This window comes from Curcuma longa, chromosome 11, assembly GCF_044706935.1.
Source record: "Curcuma longa cultivar G26 ecotype Majalengka, Jawa Barat chromosome 11, ITB_CL_G26_1.1, whole genome shotgun sequence".
Lineage (NCBI taxonomy): Eukaryota > Viridiplantae > Streptophyta > Magnoliopsida > Zingiberales > Zingiberaceae > Curcuma > Curcuma longa.
The window spans coordinates 30,719,221-30,737,475 of record NC_133871.1 but is presented as its reverse complement, the minus strand read 5'-3'; the positions used below and the strand labels follow the sequence as shown (position 1 = coordinate 30,737,475).

The 18,255-nt window shown below is 35.7% G+C and overlaps 2 protein-coding genes across 5 annotated transcripts; both read left to right on the top strand.

Annotated features, from left to right (window-relative positions):
* The first annotated feature begins 960 nt into the window (after positions 1-960).
* LOC141838721 (protein PIN-LIKES 6-like) lies at positions 961-11,303 on the top strand. Of its 4 annotated transcripts, none has more exons than XM_074726278.1 (13): positions 961-1,144; positions 1,561-1,637; positions 1,716-1,961; positions 2,899-2,978; positions 4,024-4,148; positions 4,745-4,866; positions 5,615-5,806; positions 7,717-7,791; positions 8,595-8,695; positions 9,211-9,263; positions 10,352-10,546; positions 10,703-10,848; positions 10,945-11,303. In XM_074726278.1, the coding sequence occupies exons 3-12, from the start codon at positions 1,776-1,778 to the stop codon at positions 10,822-10,824; spliced, it is 1,251 nt and encodes a 416-aa protein (XP_074582379.1). In that variant the 5' UTR covers positions 961-1,144; positions 1,561-1,637; positions 1,716-1,775; the 3' UTR covers positions 10,825-10,848; positions 10,945-11,303. The 4 variants fall into 4 exon arrangements, with proteins under 4 accessions (XP_074582379.1, XP_074582378.1, XP_074582381.1 ...); XM_074726277.1 differs by having other exon boundaries at positions 1,711-1,961; XM_074726280.1 differs by lacking the exon at positions 1,561-1,637 and having other exon boundaries at positions 1,711-1,961.
* A 794-nt stretch (positions 11,304-12,097) lies between these two features.
* LOC141841593 (uncharacterized) lies at positions 12,098-18,086 on the top strand. The gene is made up of 6 exons (XM_074729770.1): positions 12,098-12,358; positions 14,366-14,536; positions 15,234-15,335; positions 16,149-16,328; positions 16,767-16,931; positions 17,314-18,086. The coding sequence occupies exons 1-6, from the start codon at positions 12,137-12,139 to the stop codon at positions 17,692-17,694; spliced, it is 1,221 nt and encodes a 406-aa protein (XP_074585871.1). The 5' UTR covers positions 12,098-12,136; the 3' UTR covers positions 17,695-18,086.
* The last annotated feature ends 169 nt before the right edge of the window (positions 18,087-18,255 follow it).

The window sequence follows — 18,255 nt, the reverse complement described above, 5'->3', positions numbered from 1 at the left end:
GAGCAATACCTTCCTCCGTTGTGACCAATTGTAATTTCTCAATTTACCTAATAGTCCTTATAATCATGGACTGTAATTTCTCGATTTACCTTCTCACAATTGGTGATTTTGGAGTTGCTTTGCAATTACGAACACAAAGTTAATGGGCCAGGCTGGTCTGAACTCACTGGGCAGAAATGGGCTTGATTAGGCCCATTTTAGACTATATATATATATATATATTAGTGAAAATTATGATTTTTTTTTATCATTGATTAATATGTATAATATATTTTGTAAAAATAGTTATTATAATTGGGGAATGGCGTAACTGATTTTCTACTCGAATGAGACATGCAACGATCAAAGACCTAGTGTTTTAAATTAATGCACAAAATGCCAAATTAATTTTAGTAGATGGTACGATCATTGCCACATGGAAGTGACCCTAACGGTCAGTCTTCGTCACAAAACCAACTTCGCACTCGATGATGATCACGCACATGCTTCATCGAGTTATCTTCCGTAGCCGCTAAGGAAAAACAAAACATTGAGATGGACCTTTCGTGATCAAGCAGATCGATCTGTCAAAAATTTATCATCGAATAAAATGAAATAAAACAGAACAAATCACAAATTTCAACCCTTGGCTTATTAATTGTTAATATTTTAATTAAAAAATTAATTGTTAATGTTTTAATTAAAAAAAGGTTTTTTAGGTGTTCATCTACTAGGTGGGTGGACACGTGACCTTTTTATCTCGATATTTATTTTGATACATAAATATTATTATTTTTTGAATTGATTACTTTTTTTTTTTTGTTATTTTTACTTTTACCCCCAGTTATTTATATGTTTCTCTCTTCGCAATATTTTATTTTATCGACAGGCAAAAACGAAGTAATTACTAATTACATTGATTTTATATAATTCCAGGGTGCAATTGGTAAGCTTCCATCTCAATTTATAGAGGACCTGAGGAAGGGGTCACGGAGGTCACGCGGGTCCGGAATCACTCGTTTCACCTCACCGACGCTCGATCGTTCTTTCGTCGCCGAGCCCAAGGCGGGGGAGAAAGGAGACGCCGGAGCGTGTTTTTGGAGGCTTTGGATCCGAGGAGAAGGTCGGGAGACAACTCGATTGGGCATTTGTGGACGGAGAACCGGTAAGAGGGAAAAAATCGACACTCGCGGTCGGTTCTGGTGGTTCTTGTGTGTTCGTGTGTCTCTGAGCTGAGAGATTTTGCGGGGTTGGAACGGTTGTTGTGAAGGTGGTCGAGGCTTTCATCAACCGTATTAGTGGATGATGATAAGGAAAGACTGAGGGAAAGAGCAAGAATGGATCTATATTAGGTCTCGACGTTCTGTTTTTTTTTAAAAATGTTTATCTAGACTTTTGTCTGAGAAATTGTATTTTGGGGTTTCACATTTGGGGTTTGTGTGCAATAGAGGATTTTGATTTAAACATTAAAATTGGGAATTTTCTTCAGATATTAGCGTAACTGTTTTTGTTTCCTTACCTGCATTATTCTTTTTTGGAATATTGTTGATCTTGTTGCCGGTTGCATCTTGTATCTTCTAGAGTCAATACGAGAGAATTTGCGAGATTTTTTCTCATTTGATTACTATTGGGCTACCCAGTTTCTGTGCGCTTGCGTCGTAAGTATCTGTTAACCTTGTATTTCGAATATCTCTTTTTCTCCTTAAATTTTGTCTAAATATTTTACCTCAGAGCAGAACCTGTAAAATTTTGCTTGGAGATTATGTAAGCGTCGTCAGAAGTTGAACACTATCAATATGGAGCGTTCTCTTTTGGAGATTATAGTCGATAATCAGTCTGGAAGTGGTGAATCCATCTTTGCTTCGATGAAATTTGCTGTCCTACCGATAGCAAAAGTGTTTGCCATGTGCTTTATGGGGTTCCTTATGGCCTCCAAGTATGTCAACATTCTTCCTGCAAATGGCCGGAAGCTTCTCAATGGGGTATGTGGTTAACTATTATTGTCAAGTATATCTGGATTTCATACTTAGGGAGGATCCTTCTCTATCATTTTCTTTGCTTTACTTTGGTACCCTATTCCATAACAATTGTGATTTGTATTTCAACAACCATAAGATGATATTAGAGTTTATTCACAAGTAATTAGTTTATTTCATACTTTGGAGTCTTGGAGAAAAAAGGTGACATTTGATGCTATTTCTCTTGAACATACTAGTGAATAAGCACAGTTTTGAATTTCAGCTGTCATGGCTATTTTCTTGAGCTCTATGTTAATTTGCGCAGAAGACAAGTGAAGCGGACTCATTAGCCTGAATCAATATAATTATATCATGCAATATAATAGCCCAGACTAAAATTTACCAGTCAAGTCTTGCCTTCCACCTGACAAATGTTGTGGCGGCCAGCTAAATTGACTTTGCCCCTTCCTTTTAACCCTTGCCTGATATCATCTCCCTAGACAAGTCTTGCCTTTCTAATATGTTGTGCCTTTTCATTGTTTAATCTGTTTCAACTATCAGTTACTGGAGTACATACCAATATTTAGTAGTCAGGTAAGAACTGGTACCATATCAGTTGGAGCAAGGCCCTTACTTTTGCGAGCCATAAATGGGACTGGTATTTACCTGTTCGTACCTGGGCCATGTGTTGAAATCCTTGCCAGACTGTTTATTAAATCCTTGCTCTAAAGGACAAATTGTTACATTATTCGCTAGAGTACACATGAGAATTGTTAAACTTTGTTCCTTGAGAGTATGTGGCTGTTAAACGAAGGAATTCCTTCCGCCTTAATAGAGATTAATGATGTACAATATTCTTGTCTACTATAGCATGTGCATTCTGCATTGAAAAATTCAAGATAAATTATATTATATATATAAAGATTCTATTTTTTACATGAGCATCTAACACATGTTGCAGCTTGTCTTTTCTCTGCTCCTACCATGCTTAATATTCTCTCAACTTGGGCGTGCAATCTCTTGGCGAAAGCTACTGGAGTGGTAAAACTCATTGATGGTTCTCTCATTATTCATTTATTAGTTTAATTTCTTTTCTTATGGGTCTCCATAAAATGCTTTAATTCTTAGTGTAGTTAAGTAGCTTATACTATGGCATTAGTGTAACAACTGCTAGTTACTGCTTTACTGTGACATTGTTGATTGCACTTAGTGCATGTTGTAATTGGATGTTGGCATTTAAAAGACTGAAATGACATTTTAGTGGTGAAGATTTTTTTTTAATGGAGGATTTTGTCAATCTTCAGCAAATATCATCTTTATATGTGTTTCTGTTTCATGGTAATTTTATGTCAGTTTTAGTGAATTGTAGTTGAATCCACTCTTCTTCAATTATGGGAGTTTTTATGAAGTTTGATTATCCTCAATTTGTCGTTTTGATTGTAAATGGTCTCAATTTAGCCTTCAATAAATAACTTAAGAAATGTGTTTCTCTAATCCAAGTTCCCCCAAACTGCTAATGGTGTCAAAATATTGGATGCTAGTAGCACATCACATGAACTTCATGCGACCCATATTACTCAAAATCACAAGTACTTATGTGAGATTCAACTTTCTAAGAAGACATTGAAAATAGCTTGAGGATTTTTTCTTTCTAAGAAAGGTTATTTAACAAAGCACTGCCCTCCAATTAGATTCTTAATTGATTGTGTAAATATGATTACCGTCTCATCTTGTATTTGAGATTGTTTGGAGTTTTTGTTAACTAGTGTTAGATTGAAATAAATATGCCAACATAAGAGGCTAAATTAGAGAATCCAAAACTTGAAGGTTCTGTTGTCAAATTTTATGTGGTAATTAGTAAATTTTCTTTTCTTTTTAGACCTAATGCAGTCAAATGTTTGGGTTGCTATTCAGTGCCAAAAAACTTTTATGCTTTCACTCTATCACTAGCTCCGTCACTGCACGAGTTACAAATATTTGTGCTCTGTGTTGATAGAGAAAAGAAATAAAGAATACCATCCTCATATTCCAACTCAGTAAACAATATGTCTGCTCATCAAGATATGGATATTTCTGTCATCTGCAGGTGGTTTATTCCTTTTAATATAATTCTGTCTACCATATTTGGATCTCTTGTGGGATTCATTGTTGCTTCTGTTGTTCGGCCACCATATCCTTACTTCAAGTTCACCATCATTCACATTGGAATTGGTAAGACATATATCCATAATAAGCATTTCCTCTTGAGTTCGGTTGCTTCCTTTTCTTAGGAGTTTGTGTGTATGTATGCTTAACTTCTAACTCATCATACTTAAGTTTGATTTTCTTTTAACTGAATCATGTTTCTGACCTGACATTTTGTATACTTTCTAAGTTTTATCTTGAGAATTTAAAAGGATATTTTTGCAAGTTGAAGTGCTACTATGTTCTACTTTAACTGCCACTGCTTATCTAAACTTAAATGTACAATCTGTTTAGATGGATTGTTGTTACTACTTGTATTTACCTATCCCTAGTAATATCTGAGTTAGACACTAGAATTCATTGTTTTTCTCAAAAAAAAAAAGATTTGAATACATTTGACGAGTGGAAAGAGCTCTCTACTACAATGATTTTGCAATAAATATTTTAAGTGGTGATGGTGATGGGTTTTGTCTAGTTGTTTTACCAAACAAGACTTTTTTCTATATGCTATATAGAAGATATGCCTAGAGTCTTCCAAGAATAGTGGTCCTTTCCAGCTTGCATCAAATTACTATAATCAAAATTTTCCTTTTATTTTTTTATAATCTTATGATCCTGTGTAGGAAACATAGGGAATATACCTCTTGTTTTGATTGCTGCTCTATGTCGGGACAAATCAAATCCATTTGGTGATTCTGCCAAATGTAGCCAGGATGGAAATGCTTACATCTCGTTTGGCCAGTGGGTGAGTAGTGTGCCATTTTAAGCCTTGTAGCAGGCAACATGCATTTCAATTATTCAGGGAAACACTTAACCACTATTTTTCAGTAATCCACGTGCCTTTTTCCTTGACCACAACATCAACAAGCATGAATTTCAACTGTTTAGGGCTGGTTATGTGGAACTTATTTGCTTTTGCCTTTTGACTAATGAATACTTCTAGCAGATGTTGTATTGCTTTCAATCTTCCTTTGCAGCATATCTAGTTACCTGGTCCTAACTCTCACTTAAGCTGCACTTTACTAAGCTTATAAAGAGAGCAGGATTTAGGTTGATTACTTGAAACTTGGAAGTTACTAATGTCATGTGTGGCAAGTAGTGTTTTCTCTTTCATTCTTAAATGGATAGATAATTGGTTCATGGATTTCTGAAACTATTGAAGTATAGACTTAATCTATTTCTATTACATTGGTCAGTTGAATTTCATTAATTGAAAAGATGTTTATGTTATGTCTATAGTTGGAAGAAGCTCGTACTTGATGATGGCCCAGAATTTAAGACTTGTTTCTTATGAATTAGGAGTTGGGCAAGGAGTATTTACTTATAAAAATAAAGCTCCCATTCCTTTCCATTTTGCCCCAAAATTAGATTTTCTTGGTTTATGCTCTGGGCATTATAAGATATGATTTATTGAATTGTTCAATGATTCAGTGACACCAGTAGACTCCAGAGAGACCTTATAAGTGTTTTGTCTGTGTGTGTGAATGTGACAGGTTGGTGCAATAGTCTTGTATACCTATGTTTTTCAGATGCTGGCACCACCACCAGGTCAAACCTTTGATGGGGCAGAGGAGGCAAAGCTTCCAACTAAGCTTCCTTTGAACAATTCTGAAACTGAGAAAGTTCCATTGCTGACTTCAATTGAGGCTGAATCTACTAGTCTTGAATCTCCCAAACAAGGAAAAGTAAGAAAATTATATCCATATGCTCATCATATTGGTTCTTCATACTGGCATAGCTAAATTGCTGTCATGTTCTTCACTTTGTATAGCTACATGAATGATTGAAACCACAGCCACAAGTATAATTCAGATTCACCATTTTCTTTATGTCTTATATGTTTGGCATATAGGCCATTCCTTGCTAATTGCATCATTTGGATTGACTACTGATTGAGTACTGACTATTAAAGTATTAAATACAGCTAATTGCTTCGCATGATTATGCTCCACTGTTGCTTCAAGAGTTCACCACTTTGATCCCATTTGTCATGTCGTCATCAGTCCTAATTATTTGGGGTTGGTTATATGGATCTTATCCTCCATTGAACTATATCACTAGTGATATTAGGTATGTTGTATCAGTTTAAGATGCTATTTGCCATCTTATCAAATTTACAATGGAGAACATGATGTTTCCATTGTATGCTTTTCGAGAGTAAGCCTTAGTTGTCTTTAGGATGCTTATTTTGATGATGATGAATAAATACCCATGTGGCATATCGTGCACCCCACTTGTGCATGTGAACCTCATTGCCTCAAAACAAAACTGCCACATTATACACTATGGGCTTGAATGCCCCATTGATGAAAATGTATAGCTGCACATGCTCAGTGAGAGGTCATATGATTTTACTAATGCAAAAGACTATAACTGACTATGTGCAGCACTTGCTGGTTGCTACACAATTAAGACAGGTTGTAGTTAAACTTCCATTTTAAACTTATTTCCATAAAGATTAGGTTTGATCTAAGCAACAATGATTCTTCTTTGATACTTGGACTTTTCATTTATCCCCTTTGTATTGATCTTGAATACATGCACTCGAACCATTGGCACTCTGAATGGATGTGTTTCAGTTGGCTATGCCATAGTTTGCTGTGTGTCTGTAACTGTGAACTGTGATTACAATTTGTTGCACACTGGATTGTTGAACAATCTACCGTTGTTGAACCTTGTGTTTGATGATAGATTTCAACATGCAAGACTCACCTCGCTATGGCTAAACTAGGCTTGGATTTTCATCAACTGCACATGAGAATCACATGTATATGGATCGTGCACAAATATGGACCATAAGACTCCATGTTCTTGTTAATATAACATTGCTTTCCCCATCAGCCGTAATGGTATCTTTGTGTGATGGCTAACAAAGCAAATTGCAATATCACACTGTGGTATTAAAAAGCTCATGCTTGGGCAACATGGAGCCACCTAGATGGTTTTTGAAGAGGACTAGATAGTGACATATGAGATTTGTGATCTTTATGTGCATTTCAAACCTTATTCAGTTCATCTAAACTAATTTAAACCAAATCAAATTTGGTTAAAACCATTCTTGCAAGTGTGGAACACTTATTTTGCAAGTTATGGATACTAGATATTAATATAAATATATTTCAATATTGATCACATATGCCCTTGCAACTGCACATTCACTTATTGCGGTATGCACTTTTTGAAATCTTCCATAACACAATACATAGCATATATAATTGTCAACTAACAATTACAATGCATATAAGAAAAATTTTACTTGTTGGCCTAAGTAATTCATAGAACTTGCTTTTTTGTTTGTCAATTCGACAAAATTGCTATAGTGTAGTCAATATTAACTTGAGCGTGACTTGGACTTTAACAAGCGTTTTAAAGTGTATGATCCTTATGTGGCCATAAGGTTTATGCAGTTGCATAAGTAGCTTAGGCAATGGCTTTCTAAATCTGTGGTTACCTGTTAACTTATATTAATTGGAATTGAATATTAGTTTGGAAAATGAAGGAACCTTGTTTGAAGTTCTGGGAATTCATTTTTAAATTATAACTTTTTAATACTAATATCTGAACGTGTCATATGTCTGATTGGATGGTAATGCAGATAATTGACTTCCTATGGTATATTGTTGAAAAGCTAAAGATAAAGCAAGTGTTTCAGCCTCCCATTATTGCCTCAGTGAGTATTTGATTGGAAAATTGTGTCTTTTTGAAGTTCTACTTTACAATTCCTTGTCATTGTCACTTGTTATTCAATACTTGAAACTTAAAACACTTTCTGGAGCTTCTTGTCTCACGGACATTGGGATTTTAATTATTGATGCTTTTAGAGTGAAGAACAATAATGTCGGCATGCTTAGTATAATGGACGATTTTTTGTTGAGATAAAAAATGTGAACTTCATATTTGTTTGATTTTCTGTAATGAATGGATTAGTTTAACTGGTCAAGATCGAGTATCATCTCATTGACTTTTCCTAAATTCCTTCCTCTGTTATTTTTATGAATTCTTTGATTATGAAGAAATACAAACTTGCCCGTTTCTCATGTCGAAATTTTAATTTTCCCCAGATTTTACTCTCTTGTGAAATGAATCAGAGTTTCATTATTGTCAATACCGTGATAATTACTTTTTCATTGGCAACATCCCTCTAAACCCAAGTTTTAGTTTAGCAAAGCACACTCCCAAGCTTTACAAGCTCTAATCAGTTAAAACCCCTGCCTTCACTAGAGTTTTGTAATGAAACTTTGAATACATTTGGCGAAAGGGCAAACTTTTGGGGGGTAACATGAAATTCTCTTGAATTTTTTGTGGTGGTTATTTGCATTATTGTATTGTTACCTTCTATTAATGATTTTGTCTTTAACATGTTATGCAGAAGCAATATTTTGCATGATTACTTTAATGATGTTTTATATGGGATTAGGTATTACTGATGTTTTATATGGGATTAGGTATTACTAATGTTTTATATTGTATTAGGCTTTGGCTATCATCATTGGCACTATACCATTTTTGAAGAACTTCATCTTGACTGATGATGCCCCGCTATTCTTCTTCACTGACAGCTGCCTTATTCTTGGGTATTGATCTGTTTCCTTCTTTGCCCTCGCCAATTTTCTCTTGCTATTGAAATTGAGAACTTTTCCTTTTAGCAACACTCAAATAGAATCTTAAAACAGAAAAATAGTTACCTTGTTAAGGTGGAAAAAGTATGAAGATGATTATGAATGATAGTAAGTATGAACTGTTTAAGAAATGTCAGGTTGCAATCGCTATCTTTCGATGGTAAATTTAGATTAGACAATTAAGATAACTTATTGGCCATCCATTTTTGTAACCTTTTCTAATTGCACTATAGTGAGTAATGAGATGAGCCTGAACCTGATATCTGGTTAATGACAGTTATTGCATAATTTTTTTGACATTTAAGGACCTCTGTTTTGTAGTTATGTCTGGTTAATGACTTGGTTATTTGCATAACCTTTTAACACTCAAGGACCTCTATTTTTTGTAGTTACATTCAAAGCATAAAATATTTTAAGACCTGAATCATTGGCTATTATGTTGGCTGGTACTGATATATTTTGATTTTCAGGGAAGCGATGATCCCATGTATTTTGCTTGCTCTGGGTGGAAATCTTGTGGATGGTATGTAATCTTCCATTTCTTATGTAGCATTTCTTCAAACACATATTGATATCCTATGTTTGACAGCCTAAAGTTCTTCCACTCCTTTTCACTGTAAAAGTGACAACTCTCTAGTCTAGTCCTCACTCCTCACCAACTAACCTCCTAGTTGCCCACTATGTTTGCTCAAGAAGAATTGGCATGTTCTCTTAAGCGCTCCAATTTTATTCCTCATAGCTCAAGATTATTCATTTTGGCAATCAATGGTGGACAAGCTGATAAGCTTATTTTGCAATGTGAAATTGGCAAAACTTATAATTGATTTACGAAGATGATTTTCTGTCTCAAAGCCTTGACCTGTAGCATCATGACCATGCATTTCATTCTCTGGGTTCATAGGTGGTTTGTGATAACTCTCATGCAGAGAATCAAGGCTTCTTTGGAGCTACTTTTTTAAGAATACTGAATTACATATAGCCATAAAACTAAGCATCTGAAAGTAGTTAGAAATGTTTATAGGCTATCGTTGTTGTTAGAAGCTAGGCATTTTTAAATGATAGAATCTTAGTGCAATTGATAGGGTATTAGCTCTCAGTTGTTTTTTTTTTGGTTAAATTTCAATGAGTGGGAGTAAGGAAGGGATATTTTTCAGTATAAATAGTTGTGTAAGAAAGTAAAATATGGCATGCGACTTGCTTATATGCATTATGAAAATGCATTTAATAGTTTAAACTCTACAAATTGTAGGTACACGATACAAGTCTACAGTTACCAACTCTAGTGGATTACTAACACTTAGTCTTGAGATCTGAATGGTGGCTTCTAAATGCTTAATGTAGTTGTCTTAAAAACATTTTCTGCTAGCAATTTACTTCAATTATAGTTAAAGAGTGCTAATAAAAGATTTGTTTACCATCTTGCGGTCCAGCTTATAGGATATTACTGTTTAAAGTTGAACAAGTACATTATCTTAGTGATGCTTAATGCAATAGTTAACATAAAAACTATCCATTGGGTTTCCATCTTGAATGTAGAATATCCATAATGTTACATGCTAGTAGTTTTAAATTACCAAATACCTGCTATATGGCACTTTGTTGTGTTTCCAGGCCCTGGCGCAGGCAGTAAAAGACTTGGTTTACGAACAACTGCTGCTATCATATTTGGAAGATTGGTTTTGGTTCCTCCTACAGGACTTGGAATCATCACCATTGCTGACAAGCTTGGACTTTTCCCCAGGGGTGACAAAATGTTCAAATTTGTCCTGCTGCTGCAGCACACTATGCCCACTTCAGTCCTTTCTGGTATCATTTTCTTACTCTTATCAGCCCTTGACTCTTATGTAAAACAAATTAGTGCAACCTTTTGTTAATATCTTTTTATGCTATTTTACTTATAGTCAATCATCTAATGATTTTTTAAATTATTATTTTTTTATATATTGCCTATTATGTCAACAGGTGCAGTTGCCAGTTTAAGAGGCTGCGGGAAGGAAGCAGCGTCTATTCTCTTCTGGGTTCACATCTTTGCTGTCTTTTCCATGGCCGGATGGATTGTTCTTTATTTACATATACTTTTTTGACACCAGACAGGATCCTTTATTGTGGTATGCAACTCTTTACTCCTTATTTTGATTGTATGGTAACATTCTTGCGAACAATGGACAAACTTTAACCCACAATTCTCTTTTTTTCTTCTTCAGACTGATGTAGATATTTGCCCGCGGAGTAACTATCAACCGGATGATTGCGATATGGCATTCCCGATTCCACAGACTACACTGCTTGTCAAAATAGCTGCTATTGCTTTCATTCTTTTCCATACTGTTATAGATGATAGCCCCACAATAGTTACTGGGATCTTGCCAAGTCCCGCGGCGAATCAACCTGCCCTGTACCACAGTTTCAGAGCAAACACCTGCTCACCTAATAGCTGATTGTATTTGAATTGCACATTTAAATTGTATTAGATTGCATCGGAACAATCTTCTGTATTCGTAGCAGATTGGGACACTATTTGTGGTAATTTTATATATAGCTCTTCGCCTCTTTATGTTTACAAGCTAGATGATCTATCAAGTATCTGTGATTGTTGCTCATCATTTGGGAATGCAAAGTGATTCAATTAGATTGCAAATAAATTGTGTATGCGGGCATGTGAGCGCAGCCTTCTCCGAGGTCGGAGGGCTCAGTTTGTGCTCGAAACCGACATGGTCATGACCTGTTAAACTGGTAAACTACCGAGAATTTGAGCAATGACAATGTTTATTGTTAGCTAAAACCATAGCTTAGCAAAATTAAAGTTTCAAATTGATTTTAATCAGTGTGTGAGAATATTTTATTTATATAAAATTACAGTGTGTGGGAATATTTAATCATCAATTTAATTTTTTATAAAATTATAGAGTAAATTATTTTATATAGCAACTTGCATTTGAATAATGGTGTAGTACACAATTTTTAGGGAAGTTATAACATTAAAATAATCTGAGGCTTAATTTTTCAAGCAATTTGTATATTTATTGCCACATTCATCGCAGTACTTTCTCAAAATAGTTTTTTTTTTAAATTTTCTCCTACACAGACTTATCTAAGGCTAGCCGCACCGAAATAGAGGGGGTTCAGGATCCCCTCCAGACCCCACAGGAATTACAACTTACAAGTCCAGATGGTAGATGTATCTCACCCAATATTCGAATCCGACAACAGAGACTTGTCGGATCTACGGTCTTTCTAGTGTCGTGGACGATTCAAATTCCTCATGTGCATCGTAAAGGATCCGAGAGCATCGACGGGCGGCTGCGACTTATACGCTCGCAGTTGATACCTTCGCCCAATTAGAAGTGGTTAATTTGGCTGGCACGCCGCCTGCGACCGCAGCGATCGGCGGAAGCGATGGCGTACCGGAGAAAGCAGCCGGCGGCCAGGGTCTCGGCTGCCGAGGAAACCCGATCTCCCGCCGAGGGTACTTCACCGGCCTCCCTCGCTGCCCGGGCGATCCGTGCCTCCGCTGCCCACCGCGACGCATCCTCTCTCTCATCCGCCTACGGTGAGTCTGCTGTGTCCTCTCCTCGTGCCGAAGCCCATCGTATGAGATCTTCGCCGCCTTCCCAGAGGGTGAGGTCTTCTTCCTATGAATCGATCAGTTTGCCGCAGCCTTGAGCTCGTTTTTTTTATCTTTATCTTTGTTTCATTTTTGAGTCTACGGACATCTTATCGGGATCGAGTTTTGTAAGTTTCACTTCAATTTTTGTCAGTGTTTGTGTGTCTGCTAAATCGATTTGGTTTATGTACCCAACAAATCGTATTTAGTTTCTGGATCTGATAATTTATCTTGATGGTGGAAGATGGCTATGGTTCTAGTTCGTTTAGTAGAAATTTCTTTGAAACCCATGCAAAGTTGACTTTCTTTCACTCACCACAACTAGATCTGGCGTTTCTAGTCTTCAGTTGTTTGATTAAAGCATCTGGTTGGTGATTTCATAGTATTTTTAGATTTATTGTAATTTGTTGCTTGTCTTTTAGACCAGTTGCTGAACAATGAATCAGCTATGCCTTCCGACTGGATATAACTTTCTTTTGACTTCTTCTTTATGCAAGTCAAATATGTTAGTTTGGGCTAGGTGTGTCTAGCAGAAAGTTAACACAATTGCAATTTGCTTAAATGTGGTTAGTAAAAATTTGTAAGCAAGTCCAGTCTCTGTGAGCTTTCACGATCTGAGATTAATATTATTAACTAGGTTCTTAAAATGAAAATCTTTTGATCCATGGGATTTTTTTGTGCTCTCTGAAGAAACCACCAATAGCCATCATGTCCTGATTTCTTTTGCATAATATTATTTAGAATGCCCAAAGATATTATAGGGAATTCAAGAACCTCGATGACATTGAATTATGAACAACTAATAAAGTATTTATCATGGTTCACCAAATCATGACCTTTGTCCATGGAAAGTAGGGGAATTTGGAGAAAAAAATAATCGTTTGCAAATTAGAGGCTAGTCGGTCCAAATTTCTATCCAATGTAGGATCCAACTAGTATGTAGTATCCATGGACTTGGATTGTACAATCGGGTTGTAAGATCATTACAGTCTATGATCTATTAAAATTTAATATTTTTTCCTGACAAAAAAGTTATAACCATTGATACTGGTGGATCACATCTCATTTGCACTATCACCCTCTCTTTTGTTGTACTGAATGCTCTCAATTTTTTTTTTTTTGCTTTTTGAGACATCTCTCTCTCTCTCTCTCTTGTTTTTTCATGAGGAAAGGGATACAATAATTTTTCTTCTGCTGATCTTCATTTTAAGAGGGATAGAGACCTTTATTGTGGTAATAGTTTCACAATAGAGGACAGCAGCTTGCAATTTGCAAAGGGGATGATGGGATGGACATGAACTGCCAAGAATTTGTTGTTAGTTGGCATAAAGGAGCACGTGTGACTAGATTCAGGATGTCTTATAGTTGGTGATCCATGAAGAGTAATGATGTACTACAGAGAGTTCATAGAAGAGTAATTGTTTAAGGTATTAAAAGGTTGTTACTTAGGTGAACAACCTACTGGCTAATGACTAGCATTATGTTACAAAATTGAATTATTAAACATTAAAGTGTAACATCTTTTCCCATGTATTCCAATATATTTTGAAATTTTCAAGTGACCAACATGTGCAATAAGTGCGTAAATACTTACTGATATAAAGTAGAAATGGAAAACATAACTTTATGTGTCTTCCTCACAATGAAATAAAATAATGGTTTGAGTCCTTGCCCATGAAGCTAGACATCCACTAAATACATTATAGGGTGGCTTCTCTCTTGCTAAAAGTTAACTTGATGCTTTCAATTGATGCCTGTTACAACTCTACTGACAGATCATGGGAAAAGTTCAGTTAACATATGTTCATAATGCTGAAGTTACATGTAGATTAATTGGAAAAGAGTTTCTTCCACATAGGAATCATGCCTTGTGTTGATAAGACTATATTAGTTCCTCATTGTTTTTCTTTTCTTTCTTTACCTATTTGCTGTATGGAATAGCATTAATGCAGTTTAGAGATGCTCTAAGTTCTCATGCAATTTTTCTATGATCCTATGACTCTCTTGCAATTTGCATGCAGGACATTGCTTCCTACGAATATACATCAATGAAAAGTTTAAATGAATCCAAATATGGATTTTGGGGGACATTGGCTAGGAAAGCTAAATCAATAATAGATAATGATGATAATAATTTTCAGATGTTTGACAATGGTTCACATCAAGCAGCTGCAAGATCAGACAGTAATCAGGTAAAGTTAAGATAGATTTTATGTATGAGTTTATCATTGGAGGTTAAGTTGCTGTAATTTTAAACCATTTTGGTTGGTTGATGCTGAGTAATGGAATTTCTTCACAGGTGATTATTTTGTATCTTGGAAAATTTCTATGAATGATTATATAGGTCCCAATTCAATAGACTTATTGAGAAACTCATGACATTACAATTTTGAAAAACTCATGCCCTCGTTTCCAGCCACGTGATTCAATTTATGCTATTGTGATAAAAATGAAAAAAAAAAATTGTATTTCAATTTGATTCTTTTTTCTGTTAGGACATTGATTTATTTCTTTGGAAAGCTTCATTCAGTAATTTGTAAAGCAGAAACTTTTCCATGTTATGCACTGCAAACAAAAAGGACCAGAAAAATAGGAGTAGGAGTAAACTTGGATAGATCATCCCATATGTTTTGTGACGCCCTTGTTGACTAGTTTGCTGTCTTCATTGTCTCCGCCAGATTTATTCACTTTTTTAGATGATAAAATACAAGATAAAGTAGATGTTAGTGTTTCTTGCTTTGAATACTTGGAAACTCAAACAAACACCCACAGAATTTTTGCCAAGTTTTTTAAGCTCGTTTTTGCTCTTTTCATGTCTTTCTCCATGCTACCCAGATCATGCTGAACTTTTATCACTGTTAACCTATTTAATTTTCTCATGTGAATCAGGCACCAGGAATCTTTAAGAAGACGGAAACAACTCATAAACTTTCAGACACAATTGGTTCTTCCCTTAACCAAATTGGTGGTACAATAAAAAACGTTGTTGAGGTGAGCTATGTTGAAAACTTGTCCCCTTTACTCACAGCTGTTGGTGAATTTTTCTTAAACTTGCAAACTCTAAAGGTTCTTTAAACAAAATAGCCAGGATCCAGTGTGAATTATGATATTCAAGCATGGGTGCATTTTGGAGTAGTCTTCTTTGTGAATTTTGAGAAGTTTTGCTTCCGTGTATAATTGTTTTGTCAATCCTTTTTGTCATGGCATATTCCATAAACTGAAACAAACGCTAGTAGTTTGAAATCAACTTGAACTTACAAATATAGGAGATTATGCAACTTTAATAAGATTATAACAAAATAGGACACGATATGACTTCCCTGGAGTTGACTATGTCATTATCACACTACTGTAGCCATAATTTGATTTCATTTGCTTATTTTCAACTATTGAATAGTTATTGCAGTTTTTCTTCCCAACAAATTAAGCCCTTCATGATTATTGTCTTGTTGTGGTGGCTGTTTTATATTTTACCTAGGAGTAAGGTACTTCTGACTTCAGATTGAGTATATCAATTGAATCTCGTGGCATTGTGTCTAACCAGTTAAACTTAAGTTGGTTGGTTCAACAAATGAAAGAAGTGTGTGTTGCTGTGTTTCTTCTTCATTAAAACTTTATGAGAATCAGTAATATTTATACAGGGGTTTAAGCCATCTATCTTTGTTTAATATTTGGCACATTTGAATCCAAAATCTTGTTCTCTTATTATTAACGTTTTTTTTTAAACACAAAACAGAAACTGCCTGCCACCAAGTTGAATTTTCTCCTATTAGTCAATCATATTTTTGTTCCTAATTTTTCCAGGAGGGTCTTACAATGGTGGAGAGTAAGACAGCTGACATTATCCATGAAACTAGAAAGCTCAATATTAGGAGAAAAGGAAATGCTGCCAGTGTGCAAGGTAAGGCTGCAGAAAATATGGGTCAACAACATATGCCTCGGATTCAAACAGATTATGAAGTCCAGCTGAAGGCATCTCGCGACGTAAGGTGGCAAATATGTAACATTGAAATTGGTTATGCTATATGGTCTTATACTCTTTCTCTTGAGTCAAGCCAACATTTTAATCGATGACCAGTTTAGTGTTTACTATTTTGCTTGTTCATCTGCAATGGAGTCGATGCTATTGGGGGAAAAACTGTTTCCTTGTACCAACTTAGAGTTCTAAAGAAAAATATGGTGGCACATTCTATACCTTTTTAAGGTGTTCTAAATAATTTTTTCATTTCTTTCATAAACCCCTGCAAGTTGCTGCCCACAGGAAGGTAAGCAGGAGCAGGGACTTCCACACCTCATTCTAAAGTTCATTTCTTAATCTTTTCCTTTTAGTATGCTTATCATCATGATTCATAAGATTCCACAAAGTTTCAAGTACTTCCTGCCTTTGATTGGATGACATGACTCTTCTTTTGCTATTCCCAGGTCGCAAATGCAATGGCTGCAAAGACCAAACTTCTCCTTAGGGAATTGAAAACTGTCAAAGCAGATCTTGCTTTTGCAAAAGAACGTTGTGCTCAACTTGAAGAAGAAAACACAGTGCTGAGGGAAAACTATGAGAAGGGAGATGGTCCCGAAGAGGATGATCTGGTATTCTTTGTTTAATGGTTGCTTGTGTCCCTAGATTCAACTCAGTTTATGCTGATACTTGAAAGATAGTTAACCTGATATTGAAAAGATGATGCTCAATGGATCTGCTGTCCTCATAGTCTTTTACTTAATTATCTTGGCAGTGTTTTGCTAATAAATTCTCCAACATATTTCTTCTACTCAATGCTATATATATATATATATATATATATATCAACCTTAAGTTAGTAATATTGTCATCCGCAAATACATAGTCTTGACCTCATAAAAAAATAACTAGATGCCCTTCAACTTTGCTACCTATTTGTTGAGCTCTATATCACTTTATTTGCATCTAGTGTGTCACATTCTTTTGAGTTCTATTTGTTGCTTCTCTTTGCAGATTCGACTTCAATTGGAAACATTGTTGGCTGAGAAAGCAAGACTAGCTAACGAGAATTCTGTTTATGCTCGGGAGAACAGATTTCTGAGAGAGATTGTGGAGTACCACCAACTCACAATGCAGGATGTTGTGTATGTAGATGAAGGAATTGAAGAGATCTCTGAAGTCTACATGATTCCAACTACTCCGTACACTCCAGCTGCTGTATCTGAAGCAAACAATATCTTTGTATCGAACCCTCTTGCTCCCAGTCGTACAAACAGCAGCCCTGCTACTCTTCAACCATCATTGATGCATACTCCCTCTATCATCAAACCAGAAGATTGCCCCATTATCCCTGCACCTCCTGTTCTTCCACGGCCAACAGATCCCACAATGTGATTCTTGCATCTCCATCTGTTGCTGGTGCTGGTGTAGGCTGCTGGCATCCATCGATATCATTATCTTCAAATCCACCTGCATGAAATCATCAAACTCTCTTCCAACATTTGGTGGATTTGGCATAGAATTATTGCATTAAGATCGATCGGATACCATGGTCATGCAAGTTCTCTTCTCAACATTATTATCCGTCGTGTGGGTTGGTTTGTTCGTGTACAGTGCGTACACATGATATGCAGTTATTTTCTTCTGCACTTTTAGCAACCTTTGTTGCTTGCGTTCTCTCTTTATTCATTTTGTGAAACGGATGCTTGGATGCTATAATTATTAATCTGTATTTGTAATGCTGCACTATATAGGATTAATCAAAATGCCTGGAATCATCTTGAATCGATTATTTTTGCACAATCTTTAGTCTGTTTGTCAGAATAAAAAAAATTGATAATCCCAGTAGCCACATCTCTGGGATGATCGGGATTTTCTTACTGATCACCAGGATAAATTGGGAAACGCATATGGCGGTCAATCAGATGTCCAATATTCTTTGATTGCATTCTCCAT